This window comes from Rhinatrema bivittatum, chromosome 8 (genome assembly GCF_901001135.1).
Source record: "Rhinatrema bivittatum chromosome 8, aRhiBiv1.1, whole genome shotgun sequence".
In the NCBI taxonomy this organism is placed as follows: Eukaryota; Metazoa; Chordata; class Amphibia; order Gymnophiona; family Rhinatrematidae; genus Rhinatrema; species Rhinatrema bivittatum.
In genome coordinates this window covers 255,718,009-255,744,382 of record NC_042622.1, presented here as the reverse complement: position 1 = coordinate 255,744,382, position 26,374 = coordinate 255,718,009, and the positions used below count along the sequence as shown (strand labels likewise).

General features: G+C 50.3%; 1 protein-coding gene across 2 annotated transcripts in view; it reads right to left on the bottom strand.

Annotated features, from left to right (window-relative positions):
* PACS1 (phosphofurin acidic cluster sorting protein 1) overlaps positions 1 to 26,374 on the bottom strand; it is a 478,069-nt gene that overhangs the window by 392,670 nt on the left and 59,025 nt on the right. For both annotated transcript variants that reach the window (XR_003858449.1, XM_029614641.1), the window contains exon 3: positions 13,211 to 13,300. Coding sequence is in view for 1 of the 2 variants with exons in the window: in XM_029614641.1 (XP_029470501.1) it covers positions 13,211 to 13,300 (90 nt within the window). In the remaining variant the exon portion in view is untranslated. The remainder of the gene's footprint in view (positions 1 to 13,210; positions 13,301 to 26,374) is intronic.

Below are 26,374 nucleotides of genomic sequence, written 5' to 3'. Positions count from 1 at the left end.
CTCGCTTTGTGCGGCTATGATGTGGCATGCTGGGCAGATGCCTTGAGCTTTTATCTCTGTTTCTGGAGGTGCCATGGCTGTCGGCGCATAAACTCTTATGCGCACCGGTGCGCTTAAGGTAAGCGTGTAGTTGTGCGCGTAGCTGTTCGCCCAGCCGTAGATATGCGCCCGGCTCTGCGCGTGTAACTTATGTGCGCAAGACCTGAAGCGCGTGTAAGGCTATGCGCACATGTGCTTTGTGCGCCTAGGTCGGAGTTGTGCACTCGGGCCAAACGGCGAACGGTGCGGCGAATAGGGCCAAAATGGCGACGGCGAGCACTCGGACAATATGGCGACCCCCTCGGAGAGTCTCCACGTGGGTAGACCCTTGGAAATAACCGGGGGCCTTGGCCCTGCTAGGGCGGATCAACCCAGTGGCACTGGTCTCGGCCGGCAAACTGTGCTCCTCCTCAATCCTCGGAGACCGGATTCAAGCAGAAGATTTCTACCTTACCTTGTCTTCGGCGCTTCCCGGTTGCGTCCCGGGCGGTCTCCGGCTGTGGGGGGAGAGGGCCAATACCTTCACCGCCGCGCTCGAGGATGCACTCACTGCCTCTCAGCCGCGCCCGAGGGTCGGGGGCTAGGTCCTCGCCGCGATTCGGCTGCCGGACCGAGGCTTACCTCCGAGGGACCACAGAAATCACCTCTGGAATCTCAACTGGGGGAGGGACCCTAGGGTATCACCGCAGGAGTGCGGGCCTCCTCTTCAGGTAGGTTTGTTCTTTAAAATTTGGATTTTCTTCTTTGAATTTGTTTGAACGCTGTGAGAGCGTGCAGATAGTCCCTATCTGCTATGGAGACGGAAAATACTGAAGAGCTGCACTTCCTGCAGGGGTATATGTACTAGGGGCCGACGTCAGATTGAAATTTGATCCGTCTCCAACTGCTAGCATGAGTACACTATACCCATTGGTCCTGAGTTCATCTGCTACACGCTAAGAAAACCCAAGTTGCCCAAGACCTGCGGCAAAAGATTGCGAGACTCTCCCGTGAACATCAGGCTACGGGATTCCAGAAAGTGCTGCTCCAGTTATCCAATGTCAGGGAAGAGTTTATGAGATTAGAATCTTCAAAGATGGTTTACATGCTGGATCTGGCAAAACAAAATTATTTCGAGGGGGTAACAAGTCAGGCAGGAACTTAGCATGTAAACTAAAGATAGCTTACCAGAACACAATTGCTAAAATTAAAGATGAAAGGGGCAATATCCTAACAAATAACACGGAAATCCGCAAAAGATTTCTAAGCTTCTACAATAATTTATATGCCCCAGAAGCTAATATTTCACAGGAAGCGGTGGATGGGTACCTTGGGCTGGTCCATTTACCCTCCCTATCAGCTGGTGCACAGTATGAATTGGATGAGGAGATCTCTACAGTAGAGATCATGAATTCCATTAAATCATTAAAACTGGGGAAATCGCCGAGCCCCGATGCCCTGCGACGATGTTCTATAAGCAATTTGCCCCGTATGTAGTTGCATATCTGCGGACTGGAGGATCGCTAGCTCATAATTCTAACCTGGCAGGCTATGGAAACGGGGTAGAGGCCCCACCACATGTGGGTCGTATCGACCTATCTCCTTGCTAAATCTGGACCTTAAAATTTTGGCAAAAATATTGACGGGGCGGGTGAACAAGTATATTACGACCCTTATCCATCAAGACCAAGCAGGCTTTATGCCCGGAAGGCTAGCAGGGGACAATATCCGCAAATTGGTAGACCTGATGAGGTGGGCCCATGGGAATCATGTGGAAGCCATCTTTATTTATTTATTTATTTTTGGGGGTTTTTATATACCGATCTTCTTACATTGTATGCAAATCAAATCGGTTTACAGAGAACAATTAAACTTGCTTGGTAGCATTACATATAACGAAGAACTTTTAAGTAACAAATATAAGAGAACATATAAGAACAATAAATAACATGGTATTAGAAAGTATTCCTATTATACAGATGCCTTGCAAGAGGCTGATGAAAAAACCTTAAATAAATAATTAACTTACATTTATTTATTTAACACTTTTCTATACCGACCTTCATGAAAAAATTTCATATCAGATCGGTTTACATGTAACAAAGGGTGTAACTTAAACAAGAACAATTCACTAGAAGTGGAAGTTACATATAACAAGGGTAGTTAACTTGGAGGCTAGGCTAGTCAGAGGTATAGGACAGTGTAACTGAAGAGAACTAGAAAAGGCAATGAAACAAAAGAAACGGCGGCTTAATTATAATGTCTAAACATAGCGGGGCGTTAGCCGGTAAAGCAGAGTCCTGTCCGGTTGACAATTAATGGCTTAGAAAGTTAGAGGAAGGCCTGGAGGAAGAGCCAGGTCTTAAGTTTTTTGCGGAAAGTTCAAAGACAAGGTTCTAGTCTGAGGTAAGTGGGCATATTGTTCCAGATAGTTGGACCTGCCGTAGAGAATGCTCGTTCTTTGGTGTATGATAGTCGCGTGGCTTTTGTTGGGGAACTTGCAGGGTACCTTTGTACGCTTCTCTTATAGGTCTTGAGGATGAATATAATTTGAGAGGAATCTGGAGGTCTAGTTGTTGCTGATTGTATATGGTTTTATGAATTGTGGTGAGGGCCTTGTGCATTATTCTATATTTTATTGGCAGCCAGTGAAGGTTCCGTAGTATGGGAGTGATGTGCAAACCTCTGTTGGTGTTTGTTATGATTCTGGCTGCCGAATTCTGGAGCATCTGTAATGGTTTGATGGAGGAGAAAGGGAGTTCGAGAAGGAGAGCTTTGCAGTAATCTGTTTTGGAAAAGAGCGTGGTTTGGAGGACGGTCCTAAAGTCCTGGAAACGGAGGAGAGGTTTGAGCCTTTTCATAACTTGGAGTCTATAGAAACAATCCTTGGCGGTGTTGTTGATGGATTTCTTTAGATTCAGGTGGTTATCGAGGATGACTCCTAGGTCCCTTACTTGTGAAATCTGGGTGTTGGATGATGTAGGATGGGTTAGGGCTGAGTGGTCGGGGGAAATGAGAAGTAGTTCTGTCTTAGATGCATTGAGGACTAGGTTAAGGCCGGAGAGTAGGCAGTTAATGGCTTGAAAGCAGCTTTCCCAGTATGAGAGCGTTTTAGAGAGTGATTCTGTTATGGGGATCAGAATCTGTACGTCGTCTGCATAGAGGTAGTGGATTAATTTTAGTTTTGTAAGCAGCTGGCAGAGGGGGAGGAGATAGATATTGAAGAGGGTGGGGGACAGGGAGGATCCTTGCGGTACGCCTAAAGTTGATTTGACGTCTGAAGATTCTTTATTATTGTTTACCTTAAAACTCCTGTTGCTGAGGAAGGAGGAGAACCATTTGTGTGCGGATCCTGATAATCCGATTTCTGAAAGCCGATTTAGTAGGATGGTGTGGTTCACGGTGTCAAAGGCTGCGGAGATATCTAGAAGGATCAGGATGAATGACAGTCCTTTGTCAAGGCCCATAATGATGTGGTCCGAGAGTGAGATAGCAAATGTTGCTTACCTGATGTAACAGGTGTTCTCACAGGACAGCAGGATGTTAGTCCTCACAAATGGGTGACATCGAGGATGGAGCCCAACCACGGAAAACTTCTGTCAAAGTTTCCAGAACTTTGACTGGCCCCTACTGGGCATGCCCAGCACGGCACTAACCCTGCAGCCAGCAGGGGTCTCCCTTCAGTGTTGTTTTTATAGCTACAGGCAGTGCCGAAAAAGGAAATAAACAAACCCAACACCGCGGGGTGGCGGGCGGGTTTCGTGAGGACTAACATCCTGCTGTCCTGTGAGAACACCTGTTACATCAGGTAAGCAACATTTGCTTTCTCACAGGACAAGCAGGATGGTTGTCCTCACAAATGGGTGAGTACCGAGCTGAGGATGTCCTGACTTGCACCAAATGCACCCAACAACGTGCAACAGGCACAACAATTGGGGTGGAATTTGGTAAAGGACATCCGTACCCTACCGGGAAGGTGGAAAGGTGTTGGTACATCAAGTTGGAAAAAGGTTACGCAAGACAGATAGGCCGAAGATGGAATCCTGTCTTCCAGCTTTATCCAAGGTGTGCCTTGGAGGAGGAGTCTGCCGACCAATTTCGCAGCCAGAGCTGTCTCCTGGCTGCCACCGAGGATGACACTCCCTTGGCTGCCATACGAACTAAGTCCGAGGCAGCGTCAGTGAGGAACGAGAGAGCTGATTCCATTTCTTCTCCCGGGATATTGTTCCTGGCTTGTGACAGACAGGAACGCGTCACCACGGTGCAGCAGGTCGCGATTCGTAGGGACATGGCTGCCACCTCAAAGGCTTGTCTCAGGATGGTGTCCAGGCGCCGGTCGTGTGCATCCTTGAGGGCCGCCTCTCCCTCCACTGGAATGGTGGTGCGCTTCACAATTGCGCAGACTATGGCGTCTACCTTGGGGCACGCCAGCAGCTCCTTAGTTGCCGGGTCCAGGGGGTACACATGCTGGACAGGGCCCGACCCCCTTTGAATGAGGCCTCCGGCGCATTCCACTCCAGATCGATTAACTGCTGTGCTGCTTGGAGGAGGGGAAAATGGTGAGCCGTTTGACGAAGGCCCTCTAGCAGGGGGTTCATTCTGGTTCCCCTGGGGTGCCCTGGCCCGGGATAGCCAACTCCAACGGGCATTGAGAGACTAGGTCTGGGAGATCCTCCTTGAGGAAGAAGCGTCTCATGGTTCGATACGGCTCTATCCCCGAAGGAGTTTCACCCTGCTCGGGAAGCTCACCTTCTTCCTCAGAGCAGTCTGAATCCCTATAAGTGGGGCTTCTGGGTGGCGAGTGGCCGTGCCTAGGCCTGGATGGTCCAGGGGCAGGGTCATCTGGTACGTATGGGTCCGTTCGGGGAGCAGACTGCATTTGGACAAAGGCATGAATCCCCTTGAATAATTCCACCCAGGAAAGTGAAGCAGAGTCTAGTCTCAGGGGCACCAGATCTCTAAGGTTCCCCGGCTGCTCACTTCGGCCTGCTAGTTCCGGGGTGTTCCCTGAGGAACTGGCCACTAATCTGGGCTGGGATCGGCCCTGACCTGGAACTCCCAAGGCCTCCTCACATTGGGCACATAGGGAGTCTGCTTCCTCGCTTTGTGTGACTCTGAGGTGGCATGCTGAGCAGAGGCCTAGAGCTCGTATGCCCGATTCTGGAGGCGCCAACTCTGTGGACGCCTGGGCTCTCATACGCTCCATTGCGTATATTATCGCTATGCGCCCTGTAAATGCGCGAAAGCTGTGCGCCTGTCAGCGTTTAAAATGTGCGCCTATAAATATGCGCTTAGCAGCGTGCGCCTATCGGCATGCACGTAGCAACGCTATCAACGTGCGCCTAACAACGTGCACCTAACAACGGGCGCCTAACAACAGGCGCGTAACAGCGTATGCCTAACTGCGTGCGCCTAACAGCGTACGCCTAACTGCGTGCGCCTAACAACGTACGCCTAACAGCGTGCGCCTAACAACAGGCGCGTAACAGCGTACGCCTAACAGGCGCGTAACAGCGTACGCCTAACTGCATGCGCGTAACAGCGTACGCCTAACTGCATGCGCGTAACAATGTGCGCCTAACTGCGTGCGCGTAACAATGTGCGCCTAACTGCGTGCGCGTAACAATGTGCGCTTAGCAATATGCGTGTAACAAAGTGCACCTAACAACGGCGAGCAGGCAGGCAAAATGGCGGGCTGCCACGGAGGCCTACCCCGCTCCTCCTCATTCTCCGGAGACCCAGCAAAGATGTCGCCTTACCTGATCTTCGGCGCTTCCCGGTTGCGACCCGGGCGGTCTCCAGCCGCAGGGGGAGAGGGTGATTACCTTCACCGCCGCGCTCGAGGAAGTGCACCCGCTGCCTCTAAGCCGCGCCCAAGCCCTTCTCACTCGGGGGCTAAGTCCTCACCACAAACGGATCAGGACAGAGGCTGCCTCCACGCCGCGCCCGAGCCCTTCTCACTCGGGGGCTAGGTCCCTGCCGCGATTCGGCCACCGGACCGAGCCTCTTCCCTCCGAGGGACCACAGAAATCACCTCGGGAAACTCAACTGGGGGAGGGACCCGAGGGTATCACTGCAGGAGTGCAGGGCTCAATCTTCAGGTAGGATTCTTCTAGGAATTTAGTCGGTAAGATTTGGAAGAACGCTCAGCGAGCGTTAGGTAGCTCCAAACTGCTTTGGAGACGGAAATTACTGAGTTGCTGCACTTCCTGTGGGGGTATATGTACCCCGTGCTGACGTCAGATCCGTCTCCAACTGCTAGCACGAGCACACTATAAGAAAATTATTCCTTACCTGCTAATTTTCGTTCCTGTAGTACCATGGATCAGTCCAGACAGTGGGTTATATCCCCCGACCAGCAGATGGAGTCAGAACAGAGTTTGAGAGCGTCAGCATATAGAGTAGTGCACCCTCTGCTGGAGCTCAGTATTACGCATAGCAAAGCCCAAAAGCAAAAAACACAACATTTTGGATCCAGAACCGTTCCCAAAGAGGAACAGAGAAAGATATAAGTAAACAAACGGTCAACGGGACCAGCAACAGTCAACTTGTGAGGAGCTGTGAACAGTAACACTAATCAGAGACAAACAGAATGAAAGATACCTGGAAGAATCCGAGCAGGACCTAATGAAACCCCTAGTGGCGGGCGTCTGGACTGATCCATGGTACTACAGGAACGAAAATTAGCAGGTAAGGAATAATTTTCTTTTCCCTGTACGTACCTAGATCAGTCCAGACAGTGGGATGTACCCAAGCTTCCCTAAACCGGGTGGGATCCTGAGAGACCTGCTCGGAGAACCTGATCGCCAAAAGAACCCGTGCCCTGAGGCGCCAGGTGTAGTCTGTAATGTCTGGAAAAAGTGTGCAACGACTTCCATGTCGCTGCACGGCAGATTTCCTGGGAGGAAATAGAGTGAGATTCCGCCCAGGACGCCGCATGGGATCGCGTGGAATGAGCCGAGACGCTGCGAGGCGGCACCCGCCCCACCGCAATGTAAGCGGAAGAGATGGCGTCCTTTATCCAGCGAGCAATAGTCGTCTTGGATGCCTGAGAACCTCTCCTCGGTCCTGACCAGAGGACAAACAAATGATCAGATACCTGGAAGTCATTGGTAACCTCCAGGAAGCGGAGCAGTACACGCTTGACGTCCAGGAGCCGTTCCTCTGCAGCAAACGCTGGAAGCTCCACCGTTTGATTGACGTGGAAGGCCGAGACCACCTTTGGTAGGAAGGATGGCACTGTACGAAGGGAAACCCCGGAGTCGGAGAAATACAGATAAGGGACTCGGCAGGACAAGGCTTGAAGTTCTGAAATCCGGCGAGCAGAAGAGATGGCTACCAGGAAAACCGTCTTGAGGGTCAGGTCCTTGAGGGAGGACCCCCTCAGGGGTTCAAAAGGAGGGCCCGACAGCGTGCGCAGCACCAAGTTGAGACTCCAAGAAGGGAAAGGATCCCTGACCGGTGGCCGCAGGTGTTTGGCACCCTTCAGAAAACGTGCGATAACCGGCTGAAGGGGTAGAGAGCAGTCATTCTGTACCAAGACATTCAAGGCCGCCACCTGAACACGGAGCGAATTCTAGGCGAGACCCTTATCCAGACCATCCTGTAGGAAATGAAGGATCAGCGGGATAGTCGCCTCCATGGTTTGGACTCCGCGGTCGGAACACCATGCTTTGAAGACTTTCCAAACTCGGACGTAAGCGACGGAGGTCGAAGGCTTGCGGGAACGAAGCATCGTTGAGATCACTGTCTCCGGGTAGCCTCTGTGGCGGAGACGGCGCCGTTCAAAAGCCAGGCCACAAGACAGAAGAGTTCTGCCTGCTCGAAAATTACCGGACCCTGGCGCAGAAGATGAGGAAGATGGGACAGGCGAAGTGGGCAGTCCACAGTCATCTGAAGTAGATCTGCGAACCATGGCCGACGGGGCCATTCCGGGGCGACGAGAATTACAGTCCCTCAATGATGTTCTAACCTGCGGAGAACCTTGCCGACCAGAGGCCAAGGAGGAAACACATAGAGCAGTTGATCCGACAGCCACGGAAGGGCGAGGGCATCCACCCCCTCCGCGCCGTGCTCTCTTCTGCGGCTGAAGAAGCGTGGAGCCTTGGCGTTGAGAAAGGTCACCATTAGATCGAGGCGTGGAGTCCCCCAACGACGGATGATGAGATGCATTGCCTCGTCGGAGAGAGCCCACTCGCCAGGGTCTAGCTGTTTACGACTCAGGAAGTCTGCCTGAACGTTGTCCACCCCGGCGATGTGAGAGGCCGCTATCCGGACGAGATTGCTCTCCGCCCACTCCATCAGGGGAGTAGACTCGAGGGAGACATGCTTGCTTCTTGTCCCCCCTTGCCGACTGATGTAGGCCACTGTGGTGGCATTGTCCGAGAGGATCCTCACCTCCCTGTGTCGCACCAGGGGAAGAAAACGCTGGAGAGCGAAACGCACAGCTCTCGTTTCTAGGCGACTGATTGGCCACTTTGCCTCCTCTGGCGTCCAAGTCCCTTGAGTGGCGCTTCTTTCGCAGATGGCGCCCCATCCCGCGAGGCTGGCATCGGTGGTCACCACCACCCAATTGGGAATCTCGAGCGAGACTCCCCGAGCCAGATGCGAGGGGACAAGCCACCAATCCAGGCTTTTCCTGGCTAATGGTGGAAGCGGCAGGATCACCTGATACTCTTGGGAGACTGGTTTCCAGCGGGATAATAGGGACGCCTGCAGTGGACGCAGGTGTGCAAACGTCCAGGGTACCATGTCGATGGTGGAGGCCATTACTCCCAGGAGCTGCAGATAATTCCAGGCGGTTGGTTCTTCCAGAGCCGAAAACCGAGACACGTGCTCTCTCAGGGCTTGCGCCTTGTCCTGGCGCAGGAACACCATCCCCCGCCGGGTATCGAAGCTCGCCCCTAAGAAATCCAGATGTTGCGAGGGCACAAGGGAACTCTTTGGAAGGTTCACCACCCAGCCCAGAGAGCGTAGGAATTGTACTACTCTGGCCACTGAGGTCTGACCATGTGAGAAGGACTTCGCTCGAATCAGCCAGTCGTCTAGATATGGATGTACTAGGATACCCTCCTTGCGGAGGGCCGCCGCCACCACTACCATGATTCTTTGTGAAGGTCCGAGGTGCGGTCGCCAAACCGAAGGGAAGCGCCTTGAACTGAAAGTGTTGACCGAGAATCTTGAAGCGAAGATACTGCCGGTGAGCCGGCAGGATGGGAATGTGCAAGTACGCTTCCGAGAGGTCCAGTGAAGCGAAGAATTCTCCCTTGTGCACTGCGGCAATCACTGATCGGAGAGTCTCCATGCGGAACCGGGTGATCCTGAGGGCCTTGTTTACCTCCTTCAAGTCCAGGATGGGGGCGAAAGGAACAGTCCTTTTTGGGAATGATGAAGTAAATGGAATAGTGGCCCAAGCCCACCTCGAAGGGGACGGGAACGATGGCCCCTATTTCCTGCAGTCGGTCTAGTGTTTGTTGAACCGCTATCCTCTTGAGATCCGAACCGCAGGGGGAGAAGATGAACCGGTCCCTCGGGGGGGCGGACAAATTCCAAGGCGTAACCGTCTCCTATGGTGTCCAGCACCCACTGGTCCGTGGAGATTACTGCCCACTCCTCGTAGAAGTCCATGAGGCGGCCTCCGATCCGGGGAGGTAAGAAGTGGGCTCCTTTGGCATCATTGGGATGACTTTGTGGGCGGAATTCCCTGCCCTGGACCCTCTCTCGCGGGCCTCCGCCCACGAAAGGAACGAGACCAAGGCTGGGGTCTTGTCTGCTGTGTCCGGGAAGCGGACTGTCGGTAAGACCTATAACGTCGCTGTGCCCTGGCCCTGGTTCTACCGGAAGAAAATGATCTGAAGGAACGCTGTCTATCCTCCGGCAGCCGATGCACCGAATTTTCCCCCAGTGACTTGATGATCTGATCCAGGTCCTCTCCAAATAAGAACTTCCCCCGAAAGGGGAGGGAGCCAAGGCTCGACTTGGAGGAAGCATCCGCTGCCCAGTTGCGAAGCCACAAGAGCCATCGGGCTGCTACAACCGAAACCATGGACCTCGCCATTACGCGAAAGAGATCATACAGGGCGTCCGCCCCGTATGCTATGGCAGATTCCAGCCGGTCCGCCTGGGCGGCCTCTTCAGGGGGCAATTCCTGAGAGGTGAAAAGCTGCTGTACCCAGAGTAAGCTGGCCCTTTGCGCGAGCGAACTGCACATCACGGCCCGCATACCCAGGGCGGAGACTTCGAAGACCCTCTTGAGGAAGGTCTCTAGTTTACAGTCCTGCGTATCCCGCAGGGCCGTTCCCCCCGTAACCGGGATGGTTGTCCTCTTGGTCACTGCCGACACCGCTGAGTCCACCTTGGGAACCTTGATAAGATCCAAAAAATCCTTGGGGAGCGGGTATAGCTTTTCCATGGCACGTGTGACTTTCAAGGATGCCGCGGGAGTGTCCCACTCCCTGGTGAGAAGCTGTAGGAAGGACTCATGAATAGGGAAAGCCCTTGCTCTAGGACGGAGGGCGGCAAGTACTGGATCTCCTTTGCGAGACGAGGTGGCGACGGCAGGAGCTACAGGGATCGGCGGATCCGGAGGTGGGTCGAGGTCCAGCTCCTGAATAATGTGGTGGATGAGTTCATCCAGCTCTTCTTTTTGAAAAATCCGTAGGGCTCGAGGGTCGTCCCCCTCCGTATGTCCATCCGGATGTGCCTCCGGGGGTTCCGGGGAGACGTCTCTCACCGGCGAAACCGCCCCCGTGGTACGCCGGGGTGGCATGGGAGAGGGACCCGGCAGGGATCCAGGCGTAACGGACGAGGCGGTGAGACCAACAGCAAGTTTAGGAACCTTGGGGGGAGGGGCCCCCAGGGGATTAGGCACCTGCGCTCCCATACCTTGCAAACAAGCCATGTGCATTGCCAGAATAAAGTCAGGTGAGAAAAACGGAGAGCTGATTGGAATCCCTGGGGGGGGGACCGTCCTGGGAGCCCCGGTCGGGCAAACCTCCCGCCGGGGGCAAAGCCTGAGAGCCAGTGCAACCAATCCTGTCTGCATCTGGGAGCGAGTCCGTCTCACGCTGACCCTCTAAAATGGCCGCCGTTCCCGCCAAAGGCGGCGTCGTGGCCGGCCCGCGCCACCCGGGCTGAGGAGGAGGCAGGTCCGAAATCGCACCGGAGGACTGCAGGGTGCCTTCCCCATCGGGGAAGCACCGCTCACAAAGCCCCTCCCTCAGAAATTGATTCCCTGGCTCGCCGCAGGCCTCACACCTCGAGGACCGCTGCATGTCAGCACCGGGAAAAAGAAAAGCCTCGGGGGGGGGGGGGGGGGGGGGGGGGCGCAAAGACGAGCTAGTGCCGCGGGGGGGCCTGGAAATGGCCCTAACAACCCGCCGAAGGGGTCCAGTAACTGCGGGGGAAAACCTCCACTCAGCCTCCATTCAAATGAGTTAGCAAGGACTTCGCTTTGCTTCTCTGCCTGTTTCTAAGCTGCTCGTTTGGATTCCTCGCTACCCTCCTGGGTACCTCGCTCCTGTAAGAAGCTCTGGCCACCCTCTCCTCGGGAGCCTCTTGCTTCATCTACCCTTTGGGGCACCATTCTCTAACACTCTAACACCCACGGGCGGAGCTTACGAACCGCGGGATCCCCAACGACGCGTGGAGCGGCCGGAACCACTGGCATCCACGGGGCACCACCAAAAGGAAGCAAACCTGTGGAGAAAGAAATTCAAAAAACTTCCACTTACCCCAACGGAAGAGGAAAGGAGTACAGAATAGAGAAGGCAAAGCCACAGACACACGCCTCCTCAAAAATTGAAAACTTTTTTTTTTTAAACTTTAAGGATCCAAAATGAAGAGAAACATATGACAGGGAAATACTGTGGAGAAAAAGAAAGAAATAACTAAAAATGAAGAAACCTGTCAATCTGGGGGAGCTAGTGGATCCCCCCACTCGCATCTGCTGGAGTCAGAAGAATACTGAGCTCCAGCAGAGGGTGCACTACTCTATATGCTGACGCTCTCAAACTCTGTTCTGACTCCATCTGCTGGTCGGGGGATATAACCCACTGTCTGGACTGATCCAGGTACGTACAGGGAAACCCACTTGTTTTGAGTCCATCTGCTACATGCTAGGAAATAGTGTTTTTAAACCGGGGGTAGGAGGAAGAGAAGGCAGCTGTAGGGACAGGATGTGCTGAGTTTTCAATGAACCTCTGAGTGGGACCACAGCTTTCCCAGCTTCCTGGAATTCCACAGCCCAGACCGCTACAGAAGCAGAACCTTCACAGACACAGAACTTTAGGCTCAAAACTGGTTACCCATACCAGCGCCCACACCCAGAGGCCTAAGACTGCTTATTGCAGTCAGAACTAGAGGTACAAACTCTCTGCTAAATTTAGCAGGCAAGACTAATAGTGACTAATTTCAATTATTGAAATCATTTTAATTTAACATTAGGTTTAAAGTTAGAAATGCATAAAAAAGATAAATGTTTTACATTAATGTTTTATGGCATAGAGTAAATAAAATAGTTTAACACTGAGATCATAAGTTTTAGAAAGGGTCAAATGACTGCAGCAAATTTTATGATGCACCACCAACTTTAGTACTCACCTTACACCCCTGCCACTCATTCAACAATGGTGACACTTAGTGGCTGAATTTAGACTCCATGATTGCAGGATTCCAGAAGGAGCCAGCCCTGGATTAACCATTAAGCATAGGGCACCAAGGGAAAAGGGGTATCACAGAATGTTTAAAATTTGCATTTGTTCTGTTGCACCTTAGTTATAAGTAAATAATTTGCTTATATTGCTTACTGCTATTTAGTGTTAAATAAATTAAATGTAAAACAAACTTTATATTACAGTTGTGGGGGATGGCCTGGAAGAAAACAGAATTTTCACCTTCAGCACATATTGTAATGTCAGTTAAGTAATACCATTGTTGGGCTGTGCTCAGGACATCAGTTGGCCTTAATCTAGCCCTGGAATGAGTCCTAATATATGGCCCCTGGCTGAGGCTAGCACTAAGATGATTGGGCTAGGTGAGTTGGAAGGGAATGTAAAATAGTGGAAAAAAAATCCCCGGTGTTTTGTGGTACCAGGGTCCCATTCCAATTGAACCGGACCCTGAATTGAACTGGAAGTCTAAAGAGCAGAAGGAAAGTACCAAGCTGCCCGCCCCCCAATAAAGAGGAGCTTACCTGGAGTGAAAATGTTAATTGTAGGTCAGTCTCTGCTAGGCCACTGGCAGGAAGCACAATCTCATTTGATCTCAAAACCCTCTTAGAGCTCTGTAACAAATACAAACAAAAGGATTATCATTTTGCATCTTATGACACACAACAAAACCTATTTACATAAAATACCTTTACAGAATATAACAACGCAAAACAAACCTGTAGAATCTCACAGTACCAGAGACAATGACCTCCATTTAATGTAATGTAGATTTTTAGTAATCCCTGCAGGTATTCACAGAACAGGAAACTATGGCCTCCATTCAGGGTTGTCAGAAAGGCAGGGGCGCCAGCACACCATGCCTTCACAGTCATGCCAGTAGCAGAAGTAAGCTTTTGTGTGTAGCTCAGAATTTACTGATATAACTGCTTCTGTGTGGAGTACCAGCTATTTGAAACATCAGAAAGGAAGCTCTCTCTTTCCCACCTACAGGTCGATACTGTAACATGCGGTTGAAGATTTCCCGTCTGTAACGTGCTGGGAGCGCACAATTCGGACGCGTAAGGCGATTCAGCGATACAGTCTCCAGTTTCACGCGTCCTTAGCGCTTCTTAAAACAGACGCATAACCCTTTCCGCACGCAGTATGTATATATGATATGTAAATGAACGAATTAGCTGTATAATGAAGGAATTAGCTACTCCCCTCCGATACTGTGACGCGCGCTCAGATTATCTCCTTTGTAACCCGCTATTTTGCCGCGTCCTTAACCTGTTAGTTTACCGCTACCCTCTACTTGGTGTTAGTGTGGTGTTCGAAAATTAAAACGGGAATAAAGTGTAAAAAATGGTGTAAAAAAAAGTGTAAAAACATTGCTTACCTGCCCTGGCCCCGTCCGGTCTCCGGTGCAGCCCCAGTCCTGTCCCCTCCTCCCGAAGCAAAAAAAAAAAAAAAACGAAAAAGTAGCAAGGCTCGGGCCTGCTACGGTAGTCCCTTCTCCCTTCTCCTCTCCTCCCGATTTCGGCGCTCAAGGCGGCCGGGTGGGCGTGCATTCATCCAGGGAGAGGGAGCCGGCGGCGAAAGCGGCCTCCGGCTCCCTCTGTCTGGATGAATGCACGCCCCCGCCGGCAGTGAATGAATGCCCGTGCGATTTCGGCGCTCAAGGCATGAGCGCCGAAATCGCACGGGCATTCATTCACTGCCGGCGGGGGCCGTGCATTCATCCAGCGGCCCCCGCCGGCAGTAAATGAATGCCCGTGCGATTTCGGCGCTCATGCCTTGAGCGCCGAAATCGCACGGGCATTCATTCACTGCCGGCGGGGGCCGTGCATTCATCCAGCGGCCCCCGCCGGCAGTGAATGAATGCCCGTGCGATTTCGGCGCTCAAGGCAGTCACATGACGTGACGTCACGCCTTGAGCGCCGAAATCGCAAGGGCATTCATTCGCTGCCGGCGGGGGCCGTGCATTCATCCAGGCAGAGGGAGCCAGAGGCCGCTTTCGCCGCCGGCTCCCTCTGCCTGGATGAATGCACGCCCACCCAGCCGCCTTGAGCGCCGAAATCGGGAGGAGAGGAGAAGGGAGAAGGGACTACCGTAGCAGGCCCAAGCCTTGCTACTTTTTCAGGTTTGTTTTTTTTTTTTGCTTCGGGAGGAGGAGACAGGACTGGGGCTGCACCGGAGACCGGACGGGGCCAGGGCAGGTGAGCGGGGGCTGGGGGATACTTTGCCGAGCATCGGGGAACATAACTGTCCACTTCCTGGTACCTGTCATTTCAAATGTCATTTGAAATGACATTTGAAATGACAGGTACTAGCGCGGCCGTGAAGCGTTAGGCCCGCGAACCCAGGATACTGTATAGGCGCTCTATATAGTAAAATGGGTTGCGCGGGCCTAACGCTTGCCTAAGGCTTCGCAGACGCGGCATGCATTTGCATGCAATTTGAAGAGAGTATCAAGCGGTAGGTGAAGAGAACTGTGTGTGCGGGGAACGAGGGTGCGCCTGACACTGCCGCACTGTTTCTACCGCGGCCTTAGAGTATCGACCCGCTAGGGAGCTCTTTAGCTCAGTGACAGTACTGCATCCATTGTATCTATAAATGATCGGCAGCACAGGCTCATCTTGTGCCGCTGAGTATAACCAGGGCAGAGGTGCACAGCAGCATGCGCGATGGGGGAAGGGGGGTAAAGAGGGAGGAGGGGGAGAGCCAGGAGCGGCGACGAATGAGGGCGCAGTGATTTGAATCGCTGCGCCCTCATTGGTGGGTTGCTACTTGGCGGGACAGGTCGCGGCGGTTGGCAGATCAGTCGGTTCCATTGGGCTGAGGAGATGGGTGCGGGTAGGTTTGGCGGCAGCGATTATAAAAAAAAAATAAATAAAAATTTGTTAACAAACAAGCATAAGGCAGTGGCTATATTTTGCATTCTCTGTGTTCAAGGGGTAAATTGCCTTCGGGCATGCAGAGAAGAGGGAAGGAGTCAGGGGCCTTGGGTCGCTGTTTAAGTGGCCCTCCTGTTTCCACCCCCCCTCCCCCCCGGTTTCTAGCCAGGGTTTTCGCCCCCCCCCCCCCTCGGTTTCAGGTGAAAGTGGGCCAGAGCTTGAGTGTCCCTTCCCCCCCCCCCCCCCTTTATCCGGCGAGGGATCCCCCCGAGGATATCCCGGAGATCTCCGTTTGCTGGGGATGTTTCTCTATCTCTGTCACCGGTGTCCCCTGAGGTGTTGCCCCGGCCAACCCTCCTAGGGGAGCGGGTTCCAAGGGTAGAAGCAGGGGTAAAGGAAAAGCCCTAGCTGTGAGGCTCAGAGAGGGTAGCAGTTTTGGGGCGGATACGAGGGAAAAGGGAGTCGAAGAGGGTAGGGGAGAGAAATCTAGCGGCAGCAACATTCAGATGGAACCTCGAGCGGCACAGAGAGGTAAAAAAGGAAAAGAGAAGAAGCAGCCAGAGAGTGTTCCCAGGCAATCAGATGTAGGTCGTAGGAGGCCGGTGGGTATAGGCAGCAAGAGGGGTAGTGAAGCCAAGAGCAAAGCTGTGAGGAGTGGGGCTGATGCGTCAGCTGAGAACACCCCGTTTGATGTGGCGTCGTGTCCAGGCATGCAGGCTGGAATGCCTCCGCCGTTCTCGTTAGGGTACCGAGGTTTCTGGGGGTGGAGCGAGGTTAAGGGGTGCCCTATATGGTACGGGGAAACGTCGTTAGAGGAAGGGGTCAGGCACGGGACTAGCGGAATAGAGACAAGGGCAGGAGAGGGTACAAGCCGGCAGGCAGTACCTAGGGAGACGGGTGCAGGGTTTAGGCGGAATAAAGCGGTAGGATGCAAGGGGTACTGGCAGAAGAGTGGTTCTGCGGCTGGTATCTCTGTTTTCACAGGTGCAGAGGAAACAGCTTTTCCAGAGACATCTCAGCAAGAAGCATGGAGGGAGAGAAGCGCAGTGAGGGCGGACGAAGCTTGGAGAAAGAGTGAACTACCGATAGTCGATAGAGCACCGATGGTGAATGGGGGGAGTCTACCAAGAGCACAAGCAGGTGAGTTGGATGAAGAGGGGAGATCAGTGCACACGAGAAGCTTAGGAAGCACATACGAAAGTGCAAGTACATTAATATATTTAGATTGTTAGAGGGAAGAAGGGGTAGGGGGAAGGATAAAAAGAAAGGGAAGAGGGGGCGCACTAGCTGCGGAACAAAATGGCCGCATGAACCAGAGCTCCCGCCGATCCCGGACCATTAAGCACTGAAAACCTTTCAATCTCGGCAGCAAATGCAGCCCTAATGCCAGCAAAACGATACCAGACATGAGTAACATGGCACAAAAAAAGAAAGGAACTGACCTCCGACATTTCTCCTTCGGCAAATCGGCGTCGCTCGCAGGGAGGCCCGCTGACGAGATGGAAGTCACGATATCCGGTGAGCCTGAGAATGAAGATGGCGGAGATGAAGAGGGAGGGGCGGCTCAGCCCGATTCCCTGCAGACTAGAACGGAATCTTGCCAGTGGTTTGGCGATCTTAGACACGAAATGAAGGAAAAGAACTCCTCAACCACATGGCTGATCTGAAGGAGGATATTGCGGAGATAGGGAGGAGAGTTGACTGCGACATTTGGCTGGAGGCACAGGCAGAGAAGATCACTGGCATCCAAACTTCGCTCTCCCTTCATAAATCTGAAAATGAGTCCATATTAACTAAACTGGAAGATCTAGAGAACAGATGCAGACGAAACAACTTGTGTTTCAGAGGGATCCCTGAAACAGATGAATATGCAGACTGCAATGAGACTATTAAAATGTTATGCAGATTTTTTCTTATGCAGGGACTTACATCTGAGGAGGATGTGGAGATACCAGAAGTGGAGCTAGAATGGGCTCACAGAACTTTGGGTCCCAAGATACCTGGCAAACCGCGGGATATCGTGGTTTGCTTTTCCAAATATTCAGTAAAGGAGAAAGTGTACCTCTTGGAAAGAAAGCAACAATCCTGGGGCTGGGTGTCTCATACTATTATGATATTCGCTGACCTTTCTCCTAGCACCTTGAAAAGAAGAATGGAATTTAAAGAAATTACTCAAATTCTAAGAAAAGAAAATATTAGGTACCGCTGGCTCTTCCCTTTTGGCATCGCTATAACCATTCAAGGCAGCACTTCTGGAACACAAACCATAGAAGAAGCGGCAGCCATTTTGAAAGAGGCTGGTCATACAGTCCGAATAACAAGGGACAAGAAGACTGTGCAGCATTCAGTATCGGTGGACACCCCCAGATGGCAATGGGTTACCAAAGGAGGGAAGCAACTATGAAGAAATTCGGGGGACAACTGACTGGATCTCGATAAGGAACCAGGATGAGTGATGGCAGCCAGACAAGGAACTGAGATTATATGAAGACCGAATGGTAGTCATGCTTCAGCTTGGCCGTTCAGTTGGGCAGTTACATTTTTATTGTATTCAAGGTTTTATGAATGTTTTGCTTACAGTAGCAGTTTTGTAAATGATGATTCGGGGAAAGGGGGTAGGTTCCGTGGTAAGATCCGCTCTCATCAGCCCAAGCAGCCATGATTGGGAATCGAGGCTGTGGGGCACCACAAGATTGGAGGGAGAGGGGGGAGGGTCAGGGGGAGGGGTTGGGGACAAATATTGTTCATATAGCATATTTTTTTGCACTTCAGGCTACTAGATCGCTAGAATGACGGATACAAGGACACTCAGGGTGTAATACGCACTCGGGAATGGCACTCCGCATGGTGGCAGAGTCTCGGGGTTTGGGAGGCCAAACTGGGGAGTATGGGTCTTCAAAATACATATGTCTTTAAAAAATGTTGTCGATCAAAATATTGTCTCTTAATGTTAAGGGACTCATAGCACACAGAAAAGACATCTGCTGCGGACTGAAGCACAATCCTCTAAGGCAGATATCTTGTTTTTGCAAGAAACCCACTTGAAAAGGAGGCATGAACGGTTACTACGTTGGCCTCTTTTCTCCCGCCAATATCATGCTGCGGCCTCTAAAGGGGCTCTGTATTCAGGAGTTAGTATCCTATTTCACAAGGATGTACAATGCCAAATTACACAATCCATTGCGGATCCCAATGGCAGGTATCTACTGCTACAGGTGGAGATTAATAAGGTTACATATACCTTGTTAAATGTTTATGCCCCTAATTCGGACCATTCTGTTTTCTTTGATAGTTTACAGCATGTACTGGATAAAGAAGAGCCGGGGCAGATAATAGTTGCTGGGGATTTTATCCTTACTGTTCAACCCCGCATAGATAATTCATCTGGTGGGGGGACAGATGCAAAAGTGGGACGCACCAGTCTTAAAATGTTCCGTAAGTCCAGGGGTTTGCAAGACATTTGGAGACTTAGACACAGTGATTCTAGAGACTATACTTTTTCTCATACACATCACTCTTACTCTAGAAATGATTACTTCTTGATAGATAGGGTTCTTAGCTTACGAGTACGTGAAACAGCTATTGGCCATATCACCTGGTCGGATCATGCTTCGATCTGGATGAAATTTACCTTACAAGCAAAGCCAGCTGGAATTCGTTACTGAGGTTAAATAATACACTGCTAGAGGACGATTCTTTCTGCCGGTCCATTCGCGAGGCCATTGGGGACTACCAGAGGTTTAATGAGACCATATGGAAAGCAAAATTGCTTACCTTGTAATAGGTGTTATCCCAGGACAAGCAGGATGTAGTCCTCACATGTGGGTGACATCACTGATGGAGCCCTATGCGGGAAAACTTTCTGTCAAAGTTTCTAGAAACTTTTGACTGGACCTGTGAGGCCACTGAGCATGCCCAGCATGCCATGATATTCTCTGCCACAGGGGTCTCTCTTCAGTCTCGTATGTAGCAATAAGCTTTAGCAAAAAAGAAAATAATAAAAACGTATCGGACCCAACTCCGCGGGGTAGCAGGTGGGTTTCGTGAGGACTACATCCTGCTGTCCTGGGATAACACCTATTACAAGGTAAGCAATTTTGCTTTATCCCAGGACAAGCAGGATGCTAGTCCTCACATGTGGGTGATTAGCAAGCTAGAGGCCGAGTCATTTTGTAGTGAAGTATTGTTGTTGAAAATGAGGCAGCCGAAAATCACAGCAGGTTGGATGTAGAAGGAGTTGGGATTAAACTGGAAACAAGTTCTTTAAGACAGATTGTCCGTAGGCTGAATTTTGTCGTCCCTGCTTGTCAAAACAGTAATGAGCTGCAAAGGTGTGAAGCAAACTCCATGTTGCTGCTTTACATGTGTCAAGAATTGGCACTGAACTATAGTGTGCTACTGAGGTTGACATTGCTCTCACTGAATGCGCTTTTACTCACCCTTGGAGAGGAAGGCCTGCTTTCTCATAGCAAAACTGTATGCAATCTGCTAACCTGTTGGATAGAGTATGTTTACCCACTGCTTTACCCGGTTTGTTTGGATCATAAGATACAAAGAGCTGAGTGGATTTCTGTGGACTGCAGTGCGGTCTAAGTAAAAAGCTAGTGCACGTTTACAATCCAAGGTATGTAAGGCTCGTTCTCCTTGGTGTGAATGAGGCCTTGGAAAGAATGTGGGTAAAACTATGGATTGGTTCAAGTGGAATTCCGTAACTACTTTGGGAAGGAATTTTGGATGTGTATGGAGAACCACTGTCATGTAGGAATTTTGTATAGGGTGAGTACTTGACAAGTGCTTGTAACTCACTAACTCTTCTAGCCGATGTAATGGCTATGAGGAAGATAGTCTTCCATGTGAGAAATTTAAGGTCACAGGAATTCATGGGTTCGAAAGGAGAACACATGAGTCTTGTTAAGACCAGATTCAGGTCCCATTCTGATACTGGTGGTCAAATTCGTGGTTTAAGTTGAGTTAAACCTCTCATAAACCTGCTGACAAGAGGTTGTATGGATATTGGTGCATCTTACATCTTGTTATGGTAAGCTGAGATTGCACTTAAATGTACTCTTACAGATGAAGTCTGGAGACCAGAATCTGAAAGATGGCATAAATAATCTATAGAGAAGTTGTGGGGCAGGAGAAAGGATCAATATCCTTTTGTATGCACCACAAAGTAAATCTTTTCCATTTCGAAGAATAGTTCTTATGTGTGGAAGGTTTGCGTGAAGCTATAAGCACTTGAGATACATTGGTTGAAAGACTGAGTGGTTATAAGATCAAGCTTTCAACATCCATGCTGTCAGAGATAGGAATTGAAGGTTGGGGTGGCGCAACCGACCCTGATCTTGAGTTATGAGAGTGGGAGCTACACCCAGGCGAATTGGATCCCTGATCGAAAGGTCTAGCGGTGTGGGAAACCATACTTGTCGAGGCCAATACAGGGCTATGAGTATCATGGACCCCTTGTCCTGTTGTAGCTTCACTAGAGGTTTGGTTATGAGCAGTATCGGAGGATACGCGTACAGAAGGCCATGAATTCCAAGGGCGAGCAAAGGCGTCCTTGGCTAGTTGGTGATTCTGTCTGTGTAGAGTGCAGAATTTGTCCACTTTGTGATTCAGTTGTGACGCAAAGAGGTCTATTGTTCGTTGTCCCCAACGTTGAAATATCCTGGTTGCTACTGAGGGATCCAGGGACCATTCGTGTGGTTGGAACCGACTACTGAGGCGATCCGCCACTACATTGGGAACGCCTGCCAGATAAGTGGCCTGGAGAAACATTGAGTGTGTCAGGGCCCAGTCCCAAATCTGCGCAGCTTCTTGGCAAAGGAGATACGAGCCCGTACCTCCCTGTTTGTTGATGTACCACATGGCTACTGTATTGTCCGTTTGGATCAGAACAGTCTTGTGTGAAAGGCAGTCCTTGAACGCATGAAGCGCATAACGTATAGCTCGAAGTTCTAGGAAATTGATTTGAAATGTTGCTTCGAGTTTTGTCCAAGTACCCTGGGTTTGGAGATTGTTTATGTGAGCTCCCCAACCCAAGATGGATGCATCTGTAGTTAAAGTTATCTGTGGGACTGGTTGTTGGAAGGGTAAGCCTTTTCGCAAATTGTGCTTGTTCGCCCACCAAAGTAGAGATGAACGTAGCTGGTGGGTTACTTGAATTGGAGAATACAGTGGCTGAATGGCTTGGATCCATTGAGATCTTAATGTCCATTGGGTTACCCTCATGGCAAGTCTTGCCATAGGAGTTACATGAACTGTGGAGGCCATGTGGCCTAGTAAGGTTAGAAACTGATGAGCTGTTGCTTGCTTCTTTGAGTGAATCAAGTTTGCCAGTAGGGAAAGTGTTTCTGCTCGATCCTCAGGTAGAAAAGCCTTTGAGAGTATGGTGTTCAATTCTGCTCCTATGAATTAAAGCAGGTGAGACGGGACTTTTGATAATTGATGAGACAGCCCATGGAGTGAAGTAGAGTAATTGTTCGACTGAGAGAAGTCAGAACTCCTTGTTGAGAGTGACGTCTGATGAGCCAGTCATCTAGATATGGGAAGACATGGACACTTTCCTTGTGCAAGTGTGCTGCTATTACTGCCAGACATTTGGTGAATACTCTGGGAGCAGAGGCAAGTCCGAATGGCAGTACTCTGTACTGGAAATGCTGATGACCTACCATGAAACGTAGATACTTGCGATGAGGAGGGAATATTGGAATGTGAGCATAAGCGTCTTGAAGATCCAGAGAACAAAGCCAATCTCCTGTTTGAAGAAGTGGAAGCATGGTGCCTAGAGAAACCATCCTGAACTTTTCTTTCTTTAGAAATTTATTGAGATTTCTGAGGTCTAGGATGGGACGTAGGCCTCCGGTTTTCTTTGGAATGAGGAAATAATGGGAATAGAATCCTCTGCCCTGCTGAGATCGGGGCACCGACTCTACAGCCCTGGCTCTCAGAAGGGTGGATAATTCTACTTGCAACTGGATTATGTGATTTTCTCCTAAAGAGAGAGGTCTCGGAGGAGAATATGTTGGAATTGAGAGGAAATTGAGTTGGTAACCTAGAGATATTGCCAGTACCCATTCGTCTGTTATTTGTAACCAATGTTTGTAAAAGGAGGTTACTCGACCCCCTACTGGAAGCTGTGGATGAGGACTGGAGAGGTGGCTTCGGTCTCTGGGAAAGGCCTCAAAAGCCAGCAGCCAGTCCCGCCTGTGGCAGAGCTTGAGGCCTAGCTGCCCTAGGTTGATTGGGCTAAGCTCTTTGTTGCGGCCTAGAAGATCTGCTCTTAGATGTTGGGGGGTAATACCACCTTTGTCTGTAGAAGGGTCTTCTAGAATCTTTCCTTTGAGGCCTACGAGTTGGCTGTGAAGGTGGATCCTGTGGGATCAATGAAAGTTGCCTCAGGGTTTCTGTATGCTCTTTCAATTGAGCAACTGCATCCTGTACTTTAGATCCAAAAAGATTATCACCAAGACATGGGAGATCTACTAAATTCTCCTGGACTTCAGGCCTGAGGTCCGAGGCTTTAAGCCATGCCCAACACCTGGCACTTATACCCGATGCAGCCACTCTGGAAGCTGTCTCGAACCCATCATAGGCCGCACGGACCTCATGTTTGCCGTCCTCCAGCCCTTTGTGGATAATTGCTTGGGCTGCTTCTTGATGTTGTGATGGAAGTGATGGTATGAAGTCCTGCATCTGCTTCCACAATTTCTTTGGTACTGAGTCATGTATAATTGATACGAAGATATCTTAGAATTTAACATGGCTCCTTGATAGACCTTTCGTCCCAGGGAATCTAAGAATCTATGATCTTTACCCAGGGGGGGGTTTGAGGAATGCGGTCTTATCCTCTTGGACTTCTTTTGTGCAGACTCTACCACTACTGACTGGTGTGGGAGTGTGACTTTTGGTAGCCAGGAGCAGACTGCACCAAATATGTAGTGTCCATTATTTTGTTAACAGCAGGCACTGAGAGTGGATGTTCCCAAATCCAATGTTGTAAGTCCAGAAGGACATCATGGACAGATATGGCTACCACTTGCTTCAGAGGGTCTACAAATTGGAGAACCTCCAATGTTTGCTGCCTTACGTCCTGTTCTGTGACCAAGGTGAAAGGTATGGTGTCAGCCATTACCTGGATAAAAGTTGTGAATGATAAATCTTCCGATGGAGATTTTTTCCTTGGATCCGGTGAAGGATCTGACATGAAAGCTTCAGATGAGGAATCTGTGTGTGTATCACTCCAAGTATCATATGGATCTTGTCTAGGTGGAGAAATTGGAGAGGTTCTAGGCGGTCGAGGAAGCCCTGAAGGACCTGGTTGCGGGTCATTAAGGGGTGACTCCTCAGGGTGTTCTTTCCAAGGTTTGGGAGGAAGAGCATCGACCACCTCATCAAATCTCTTCATTATAAGTTGGTAGAGTGCCAGCTCTGGATGTCCTGGGTCCCCAGGTGAGATTGGCATCGATGGTGTCTGCGCCGGAATCGAAGATGGCATCGGTATCTTCGGTGGTCGTGCAGGCGTCACCTTAGCTGGAATCAGTGTAGGTACCGGCATAGACGGAATCGTCGGCATCAGTATAGGTACCGGCATAGACAGGGTCATCTGCATCGGTGTAGTCACCGGCTTCGGTGCAATCACCAGCATCGGTTTAGGTACCAGCATCGGTTCAAGAAGCAGCATCTGGGACGGCACCGGTGACAGCACCAGCTTCGGCGAAGTCGCTGGAATAGGCATCTGTTCTTTAAGGGCCTGAAGCACCGCTTGTCAGATAAATTCTGACAATTCCTGCGAAACAGCTGATGTAGGCAGAGCAGCTGAACGCGGTGGCGGTGTAGGAATCGATATTCCCTCCACAGAGCCCTGTGGAGGTTCGCCCGATGGAGGTATAGGCCCTGGCGCCGAGGGTAGCAGAGTTTTCTGAGGTCGGTTCCTCCGGGGAGAGAGGCGTCACTGGAGTCGGTGTGTGCCGATGTCAGTGACGATGTTTTGGCCGATGTGCGACTACTGACCTTGTCGATGCCGATGTCGATGGGTGATCTCCGGATCCCTCCAGATGACGTTTTTTCAACAATATTCGCCTTGAAACCCCCACCGGGGACAATTTTGTTGATGTTGAAGGAGAAGGAAGAAGATGAAGCTGAAAAAGATGTTCCATCTTCTCCTGTCGACGTTTTCTTCTTTTGGAAGTCGTCTCTGCACATTGAGGGCAGGTAGAGACATCATGTTTAACATCCATGTTGACTCCCCCTCTCCATCATCCAACTGTGAAGCCCTTCTCTCCTCCCTCCAGGCTATGGGCTTCAAACAAATTATAAACAATCCCACACACAAGGCAGGCCACACGCTTGACCTGATATTCACGAATAAAACCATCTCGCCCATCTCCCCACCTTCCTGCACCCCCATCCCCTGGTCAGATCACTCGCTGATAGTTACAGAATTATCTATAAAACAAAAACAGACTCCCATTGTTACTAAATCCTCTATCCAGTTCAGGAAACCATGTTCCATGGACACTCTCAACAACAGCCTTGCCAAAGACCTAACTAAACTGGTCCTCTCTGATGCTAACACTGCTATTAACTCCTGGCAAACTATCACACACTCAGTAGCAAACACAATCTGCCCCATATCTTTAAAAGTTATCAACCCTGCCCGCATGAACAAAAAACCCTGGTTCTCATCTGAATTAAGAAAACTCAAACAAGACCTACAACACAAAGAACAACGCTGGCGGAAAGATCCCTCCCCTACCTCACTGGCTTCTTACAAAACAGCAATGAACTATTATAGGACATCCATTACCCGCACTAAACGAGATTTCTACGCCAAAAAAATACACGGCTTCCTATACGAACCAAAAACTCTGTTCTCATATGTTGCAGTCCTTACCACCCCTATTCCCCCTACCTTCCCAGAAGAAGCAGCCCAAAACAAATCTACAGAGTTGGCAATCTTCTTTGACAACAAAATCAAAAATCTACTTGCCCCGCTGGCAACATCCAACACTTCGTCAAATCCCTCGCCTCCACCAAGCCAAAATCCTTCACCAACTATCCACAAACAGACGCTAGAATCTCTTGAACCCACATCATCCCTGGAAATCGAATCGATATTCAAGAAAATGAAACCATCTTCACACCCATTGGACCAAATACCAACCAAACTCCTTCTCACCATTCCTAACACCATTGCTAAACCTCTGGCTGACATCATAAATTGCTCCCTCAATCAAGGATCTGTCCCTGACTCTTTAAAAATTGCTTCCCTGAAACCCTTACTAAAAAAACCCAACCTGGACCCAGCTAACCCCGTAAATTTCTGCCCCATTGCAAACTTACCTTTTATAGCCAAGCTAATGGAAAAGCTGGTCAACATCCAACTCACAGACTACCTTGACTCTCATAATATTCTCTACCCTTCTCAATTCGGATTCAGGAAACGCCTAAACACAGAATCCCTCCTTCTTTCTTTAACAGACAACATGGGCCTTGACAAGGGACAATCCTATCTTCTAGCCCTACTCGATATTTCCATGGCGTTCGACATGGTAAACCACTCTATCCTCATCAACCGTCTAATGGAAATAGGCATCTCTGGCTCTGCACTGCTCTGGTTCAAATCCTTTCTGAACAACAGGCACTACAAAGTTAAAATAAATGACAAAGAATCCCACCCCATACCTTCAAAACAAGGAGTACCACAGGGTTCTTCACTATCCCCTACCCTGTTCAATACCTATCTACTCCCTTTATGCCAGCTACTCAATAGCCTCAACCTCACCCATTTTATATACGCGGACGATG